Genomic DNA, 9,238 nt, shown 5'->3' on the forward strand with positions numbered 1-9,238 from the left:
AACCATCCCCTAGCCATGGGTTTGAGGTCAAGCCTTCTTAGTTGAACCGACATGCCTCTTGAATCTCTCTTCTATTGAGCGCCTTCCACACAAATTTCCCTAAGGACTTGGTCCAACCTTTGATCAAAGTTGACCCTTCTAGTGAAAGGGTGAGGATCTCCTTGCATCATTGGCAAGTTAAATGCCAACCTCACATTTTTCGGACTGAAATCCAAGTAATTCCCCCGAACCATTGTAAGCCAATTCTTTGGGTTCGGGTTCACACTTTGGTCATGGTTCTTAGTGATCCATGCATTGGCATAGAACTCTTAAACCATTAAGATCCCAACTTGTTGAATGGGGTTGGTGAGGATTTTCCAACCTCTTATTCGAACTTCATGTCAGATCTCTGGATATTCACTATTTTTGAGCTTGAAGGGGACCTTAGGGATCACCTTTTTCTTGGCCACAACTTCATAGAAGTGGTCTTGATGGACTTTGAGATGAATCTCTCCATCTCCCATGACTCAAACGTGGAAGCAGTTGCCTTCCCTTTCCTCTTTCTAGAGGTTTTTCTGTCCTTTGGTGCCATTGATGGTTATGAAAAACAAAAAGCTTTAGCTTTTCCCACACCAAACTTAGAATGGTTGCTCGTCCTCGAGGAAAAGAGAAGAAAGAAAGGAGTTGAAGAAGAAGAAATAGAGGAGATAGAGGGTTGGTGTAGGTTCAGCCAAGGTGGGTTGTAGTGTGTATATTGTGTGAAATTGAAGGCAGTGAGGAGGGGTATTTATAGGGTAAGAGAGGGGGGTTTCGGTCATTGTAACAACCCTAGTTTTGAAAATCAAATAATTAGTTATTTGTGATTCATTTTAAGAAAATTATTTTGCTAATGGTAATTAAAAGGAGTTTTATGATAATTGAAGTTTAAATTAATTAGAATTTTTATATAATCTTTATTAGATATTTGGTATAACTGAAATTATAATTTTGGTAATTGAAAAATAAGAAAAAATTGTATAATTTAATTTAAATAAATTCTATTTTGAATGAATTATGTTATTAATTTGAACTCCTAGAAATTATTTTATTAGAAATGATTAGATTGATATTTATAAATACTTTAAGTTTAAGTCAATTAATATTTATGTACAATTTTTATTATAATTAATTCTTTTATAAATTGAAATTAAAGTTTCAGAGATAGAAAAAATAATAGAGATTTGTATGATTTAATCTAGAAAATTGATATTTGAATTTAAATTGTACTTTACAAAATATAATTAACTTGTTTATTTTATAATGTAAATGAGAAATAATTAATTGAACCTAGCAATATGTTGATAAATAAATGAGTATATTTGATTTTAAAATTACTCTACCCTCCAAGTTTATCAAATTATCTATTCATATCTATCCATATTCTTTTATAAAATCCTAATTTCTAACCCTAATTCCCAAATCAAACTCAGAAACCCTAATTTCCCAAATTGGAAACCCTAAGTTCCTAATCAGAAACCCTAACCCACACATTTTCTTCTCCCTTTAGCCGCCACATCCCCAACCCCTCTTCCTTACTCCCAACAGAAGCGCGCAACACACCCAGAAGCAGCAACAACGCTGCAATGAAGAAGAAAAACGAAGCAGGAAGTGAAGAGAAGAAGGAGGCCACGTTGATGCTGCTACCCAATCCGCGCCGCCATGGTCGTCCCGTCAACGGAGCCATGAGTCGCGCCTCTATCACCGAGAGGAGGAGGGAGAAAACATGATGCTGGAGGAGCCGCCCAGTCCCCGCCGCGTCTTCGTCGTCGCCAGGAGAGAGAGGGATAGACGAGCGCGAACCAGATCGGGAGGGAGAAGGCACCGTGTCTTGTAGCTGCCGTCGCGTCACCTCCGTCGGAACGGCCATCGCCACTGCCACCATCTGAGTTCGCAGCTGCCGCCAAGGTTTGTGGAAGAGAGTATCGCCGTCGCCGTGGGTGGAGTTCACCGTCCGAGCTGCCACCAGAGGAAGCCGTTGTCATTATGTGTACAGAGAAGAGGAGGTCCGCAAGAATCAAGGGAAGAAGATGCTGTTCTACCTCTGCTTCTGGTTTATGAAATCTGACGAGAATGCATTGCCGCCATTAAGCTGTCTGTTGCTGTTGTAGTCATTTTGGCCGTCGGAGAACTACCGATGGAGCTCGCTGGAACTGCTCAGAGGTTTTTGTCACTCATTCTGATTCTATCCTGTCTCGAGAATCTCACTGCTGCCACTGGAATCACAAACCATAAAGGGGAGGATGCCGTTTTCCTTGTTGCTGATGTTGCCATGGGAACTGGTGCTGGGAACTACTAACGGAACTGCTGTGCTTGGCGATCTTCGTGAGTTTCGACATCGAGATAGGGGATTTATTTCAAAATTAATAGTTTTAACTTATGAATGCCAATGAGGTTTAGTGAGTAATTGCAAATAATTCATAAATATGATTAATTGATAGGAATAAGTTTGGTTTAAGGTTGTGAAATTTGGATTAAGTTTGATATTGAGATGATATTCTGGTGTTTCAATTAGTTTATTGAGTTTAGGTTATGGCTGAGAATGTCACTGTGTTTTTGTTATTATGAGTAATTGATTTGACAAGGTTAATTTTGGTTAATGCTGTGACTGATATTGGTTTTTCTGATTTTGATGGATTTGTTGAAAATTCTGACCTCTGTGATATTGCTGAATTGGTTGAAAAGTGGCTGTGAATGGTGATTCATTTGATAATACTTGTTAAATTGAAATTGTTGTTGATTTTAGTAATATGATATGTTGGAATGGCTGTGAAGTTGACTTGTGACTGTTTGGAATTGGTTTTGATGCTTGTTAATGTTGATTCGTGATTAATTAGAGTTATGCTTGAGAACTGTTAAAAGATTGAAGTTTGATTACCGAATTATTCTCTTGAAATATGACTTCTAAACTAAAATAGTTACTTTGTTAACAAGTAAATGACTTTGAATTATGAAAGGGTAATTTTTGGGATTACTAGTTGATTGAGTTTAATTTTGAAAGGATTCTATGATATGTGAAAAGTAAATATGAATTGATGAGATTGGAGTTGGTTTGATGGATTAGTTGGAATTGTGGAGTATGATTGACTTGTTAATTATTATGAATTGTGAATGTCTGATTGACTGAGAATTACCCGTTTGAAAATTGTTGATCAAAGGGCTAGTGATTTGTGGAGAAAGAGGGAACCCGTAAGGGTGGCTAAGTCCGAGTTTTAGGGGAGGTGCTGTCGAAATTTTATAAAAATCTGAGGTTTCATTTGAAAAGTTATTTTAGAAGCTTTGAATTTGGAAAATTATATTACTTGAGTTTTATTTAGTAAAGAAAAGAATTATTCTATTTTAATTTCGATTTACCAAAGAAAGGTTTATGTTTCAAAATTAAATTATTTAAGAAAGAAACTATATTTCAAGATTGATTTAATATGAAAAGAGTTATGTTTTGGGCTTGAAATAAAGGATTACTTTTCAGGAGTTTGGTGAATTTTATAATATTTGAATCCGAATGGTAAAGAAGAATGGTTTGAGCCAAGTTATTGTAAAAGTGAAAGATGTAAAGTTTGTATGGTATAATTGAACAAAGAAAAAGAAAGATATTGTATAAGGATATGTAACTGGAGATGAATAATGAGAATGATAACTTATGATGATAATTACACTAATTCTTTTGAGAAAAGGTATTCAGTTTATGAAATTATTGGCAGGGACGTGGGTTTTGTCCCGCTTGCGTATTTATGATTATAAAAGAGAATAAAAAGCAGAGGACCTGTTCAAAGGTCATTTGTTGCTTAAAGCAACCCAAGAGATGTTTATTTGTTGCGCTATGGCAACTCTTGAGAATGATTATGTGATGATCTGCTGCATGAAGGCACTCAGATAGGCAGTGGTACGACCACAGAACGTTTTCCAGTGTTACACAGCTATTGAGAGCTGTACCTGCAACTGATAAGCTGGGATCACTTGCAGAGGATATTAATTCATACACGGCCAGAATGCCGCACCTGTAAGGCAAGGATTGCTTACAGAGAATATGACTTCATACACGGATGGAATGCCACCACCTGTAAAGCAGAGTTTGCTTACAGAGGATATGACGCATACGTCGATTGGTGAGAACTGTACCTATGCTGACTAGAAAACCATACCCGTTTTAGCTGCTTCGGGTTACGTCGGGAGCGGGTAGAAACCGACAGACACTACAAGAAAAACACCCATTCAGGTACACTTGAAAAGTGTAGCCAAAAGTGAAAAAAAATGATGCCTTAGGCTACGGCTACGCTTTTTGAGGTGATTCCTATTCGGCCATTACCTATTCTCAAAGGCTACGCTTTTCTGCACCAAGGGCTACGCTTTTGGCGTTTGGGCATAGGCTATGCTTTTCAAGTGATGCTGTCCAGGACCAAAGGCTACGCTTTTCAGCTTTCATTTTTTCAGAATAGGCTACGCTTTTCAACGCTACTGCATCACTTGTAAAGCGTAGCCACATTGTATACCATAGCTACTTTTTATAAGCGTAGCCTTAGATCCCTCTTTTTTTTTTTGTATACTATAGCTACTGTATATAAGTGTAGCAATCGTATTTGGGAGATTTCTGGTTCTTTATCTGCCTCAAATCTTGTTATGTAGATTCTGGCAACTACAAAAAAAAAATCAAAATTATATAACACTTACTAAACCCCTTAAGGCTTAAATTTGAAAGCATACATAGCACAAAAATGGAAAAAAATGAAATTCACAAACAAAATCAGAAACAAGGTAAAGAATTGTATATCATACCATTAATGGCCCTACACAGCCTCCATAGCTCTTTAAACAAAATCATCACCAGCCCCATCTGCCACAAAACAAAACACAAACATGTTGAAAACTTTGCATGATTTTTTTCAGACCAAAAGTTGGAAACTTTTTTCTCTCAGAAGGTAAGATAAAGAACAAATATGTTCCTTTTGCTTCACTCAAATTTTAACTCCAGTTGGCACAGTCTCAGAGAAAGAACAAACTTTGAAATGCTGAATTCAATGATAGAAATATTTAGGAACATGAAGCTCAATAGTTGACAATAGTTGATAAATTGCCATGAGCCACGAAAATACTGCAGCATATATAATCCACATGCAACAAAAATAATTAACATGAAATCAGTAAACTACTCTAGACAAATGAATAATAGTCCCCATTAGTACTTGATTTTTGTTTATTAGAACATTACCATTTACCACTACAAAGTAAACTGCTGATTAAGAAAGCAACAATCATTCACATACAGATCCAAGAATCAAGCAGCTGACTGGTCAATAAATATATTATGTAGCCTAACTTATTTGAGAATAAGCATACTCAATGAAAAGGTTTCTGTCATTTATTCACCAAATACAGCTAAAATCAATATCTAACTATTCTAACCCTTACCTCTTTGTTGATCAAATACACAAGACTTGTCCCTGTTTTTCTCTTGAGCCCAAACCTTAACCATTCCAAGAACCAGAATTTTGGTTACATTTCACAAGGCCATTCGACCAAATTAAACACAGAGGAGAGAAAATCACTCACCTCTCTTTGCTTGTGGTGGTAGTTGTGTTAAAATCACTCACATTGGAATTATAAAGAATGAAGTACTTGATACCATTGTCTATATTCTTGATTGAATAAATATCTTAAGAGTATATTTTTAGTACTTTAAGTACACAAATTAAGAAAGAAAAAGAAATCACCAAATTTACTTTCTAGTTTGCATTGCTGAAATGTACTTGTCCTGTTCTAGTGGAAAAGATCAGATAGCATATGAATTACCAATTTACTTTAGGTGCGAAAATTGTAATTTCATATCTAAAGGTGCAAAAATTGAATTACCAAATTACCTCCTGCTGCAAAGCCTCATCAAGCTCTTGCTTATCATCAGGAGTGATATCTTTGGCATACAGCTGAGATAAACAATTCCGGATCCTAAAGAAAGCATTAAAATTCAATTTTAACCATTCTAATTAAGGAGGAGGATGAGCAAATTAAGGAGAAAATTAATAGATAGATTTGAACCTATTCCATCAAGGGTGATTTGTTTAATATGCCACTAAACAAGTCAATCGATATCTAAATAGACATGTTACTTGTGCAACTTGGAAGGAGGAGCAAATTACAAGCAGAATGCAAACATTCAACTGAGATTGAAGTGCTTGAATAAACTCCAGAAGTACTTACTTGAGAGGATCCTCAGTGCTTTCCCCAACATATGCAACAGCAGCAAAGTGCATCACAGCATCAAACTTATTCTCCAAAAATATTTTATTCACCTGGTAACCAGTTAAGTAGAAAATCTTTCTTGGGTATTCTCCACATACATTTCAATCAAAGTTAAAAATATGACAACAAAATATTTCTAGTGATGAGGAAAGTGGGTAAGGATACAGATGTCTGATCTCCCAAGTTAGCATATATAAATTGAAGCCTTCCTGGTTCTGGAAATAAATTTTGAAGAACTCTGACGGCACCCATATTTCCTCGTGACAGATTGTCCTGCCAAAAAGGAAAAAACAATGTTATGCCTGTCGCAACCACACTGATAAGTGCATTTGATTTTGTCAGAGAAATATTTCATTTTTATTAATAGACATACTACTATAGTGACACGATAATTTTCCTTCAGAAGCCGAAGCGTAGCATGTGAACCAATGTAGCCTGCATCGCCTGTTACTAAAACATGAGTTACCCCAGGTTCGCGAATGGCAAACTGGAAAAGGGGGAAAACATAAACGAAAATGATAAATTAGCTTAAATAAATAAAGAAAATTAGCTTTAGAGAAGGCAAACTTTTATATCAGGATAGTTCAAAGAAAGAAGAAAACTATAACTGAAAAATATATATATCTTGTCTTTATAATTTTTCCCTTACAAACTATCCCCTTTTCTCCTTCTTTCAACTATCTGGCTGACAAAAGTTGTGAATGGTAATTAAACATAATCAAGCTTCACTCTTTATGGACAAAAAATTAAAATAGTTCATATCATTCATCAATTCATCTCTATCAACAATCTACCACTTTTAAGATATCTTTCAAAGGGTAATAATCAAACAGCTATGAAACTATAATGAATATGCACATCTCTGGTGTGGAGGGGACAAAAAAAGGGGAAAGAAGCAAAGACATAAAAAGCTCTCAAAGAAAACATGTGTAAGATGACTAGCGATTACCGGACTAGTGGAACTCAAAGATGGAGATTGCTTGATCATGATAATGCATAATGCTGTTAATCCAGCAGCAAGAAAAACTTTTCCAAGAAAATTGCCTTTCCTTTTCGGATCAGCATAATCCAAGCCTAAAAGACAGAAAAACATAAACAGGAGAAATTAAATTGAAGAGGCCACATCTATGATAAGCTTAACAAATCCAATGGCATGAAATAAACTACAGAAATAGACAATGATTCCTCGTAAGCAAAAAGTGAAATTTAAACAAGAAAAAATCAACAAGAACAATAACAAATATAAGAATAATAATTCAGTTGACACATAGTGAAATTTACATTGGTGATTTTAGTTTTGATCTGGCAGTCCACAGATAAATAACGCAGAATACAGAAGCTAAAACCCCAATTAAAAGCCTAAAACCAAAACCCAAAACCTCCCAAATTTCACAGAACCATCATCATCATCGGGCCCTTACCTCGCTTGTTAGGGATCGATGCTTTGCCTCATTGGAAACCTTGATGCTTCACAGTAGAGCAGAGAAGAGGTCGCTAGAGAGCATACAGTTTCTTTGACACTGCACAGAGAGGGCGAGTGAGAGAGAGCGAGTAAGAGAATGAGCGAGAAGAAAAGAACGAGGCACAGAATGCTTACTTGGTGAGCGCGGTGATGAATGGCAACGGTGAACAAGAGATGAGCGACGACGAATCGAAGGTGAAAACCCTTGAAGAAGAGATGAGCAGCGGCGACGAATCGAAGGAGAAGGCGCACGAGTTTGTACAGGTAGCGTGAATTGGTGATGAATCAAAGAAAAAATATTCATTAAGCTCAGTATATAGCGCAGAGATGAGGGTTACTCGATTGAATTAAAAGGGGAAGGACGATGAGAAGCACAGAGATGACGCTGGTGAGGGCGGCGCAGCGACGAGGAGGAGGGCGAAGAGGAGCGACGATGAGTGGTGAGTGAGAGGGTTTCTGTAGCGAGAGGGTTTCTTCGCGATGGTAAGCTTTGAAGGGTTTCTTCGATGGTGACAGGGTTTCTGAAAGGGGATTGAGATGAGGGCTGAGATGAAGGCTAAGTGTGAGTTTTGGAGGGACAAAAATTTCACTTAAGTATGTGAGTTTTGGTTTCAGGAAATTAAGGAATAAAATTGATCAGTTGTCAAGTTTTTTGCTTTAGATACATTAGGCATCACTTTTGAAGTGCACCCAAAACTTAACAAATAGGCTACACTCTAAAAGTGCTTCCTTAGATATAAAAAATGGACCCATAAATATCAACATTCCGCTACGCTTTATAAGTGATTTCTATAATACCTAAGGCTACACTTTTTAAATGATGCCAAAATTGTGTTTCTTTTTCTCTTATAAAAAGGCATCGCTGAGAAAAGCGTAGCCTATTCATAGAATAGGCTACGCTTTTCAAATGTAGCTTAAAAAAAGTGTGGCTGAATGAGTATTTTTCTTGTAGTGAGATGAGCTCATTACCTGCACTAGGGCTAGACATGCATCATCCTTGTTTGCGCATCTGCATTTGATTGGGTTTGTTTATTATACTTCCCTGTGATTGTGCTGTTTGTCTTACTGTGACTTATTTGTATGTTGAACTGAATCTCTTGCTTGTACTATTAGTTTGTGAATGTATTAAATTGATTAAGAATTGATGTTTTGATTGAGAATTAATTATGTGACTGATAGATGGTTAATGTGACTAGTTTCATTTTTAGAATTTCTTTTGAGTTAGAGATTTTGAAGGAGGTAATTACGTAGCTAAAGTAAAACCAAAAGTATTTTCAAAAAGGTTTGTTGAAATATAGTTCTCTTGAGTATGTTAATTATTTGCATTCTATTTCATTACTTTTACGGCATTCCCATTCCCTACTGAGAACGTGTGGTTTGTTCTCACCCCAAAATCTTCCACCCTTTCAGTGATACAGGTTCGAAGACTCAGTTTGAAGCTGCGGGCGATTGTTAGACCCTTTTTATGAGTTAAGTTTTTGAATTGAGTTGCTTTCATAGAATTCCCTCGCCTTTGTTGCTTAAGAT

The 9,238-nt window shown here is 36.4% G+C and overlaps 1 protein-coding gene and 1 long non-coding RNA gene across 2 annotated transcripts; both read right to left on the reverse strand.

The window, feature by feature from the left end:
• Positions 5,129 to 5,593, reverse strand: LOC110264258. The gene is made up of 2 exons (XR_002350068.1): positions 5,563 to 5,593; positions 5,129 to 5,476 (listed from the first exon to the last, which is right to left on the reverse strand). It is a non-coding gene; the product is annotated as an uncharacterized LOC110264258 (long non-coding RNA).
• Positions 5,729 to 7,357, reverse strand: LOC110265095 (UDP-arabinose 4-epimerase 1-like). The gene is made up of 5 exons (XM_021107866.1): positions 7,199 to 7,357; positions 6,623 to 6,736; positions 6,374 to 6,522; positions 5,871 to 5,955; positions 5,729 to 5,764 (listed from the first exon to the last, which is right to left on the reverse strand). The coding sequence occupies exons 1-5, from the start codon at positions 7,340 to 7,342 to the stop codon at positions 5,729 to 5,731; spliced, it is 528 nt and encodes a 175-aa protein (XP_020963525.1). The 5' UTR covers positions 7,343 to 7,357.

Source organism: Arachis ipaensis, chromosome B07 (assembly GCF_000816755.2).
Source record: "Arachis ipaensis cultivar K30076 chromosome B07, Araip1.1, whole genome shotgun sequence".
In the NCBI taxonomy this organism is placed as follows: Eukaryota; Viridiplantae; Streptophyta; class Magnoliopsida; order Fabales; family Fabaceae; genus Arachis; species Arachis ipaensis.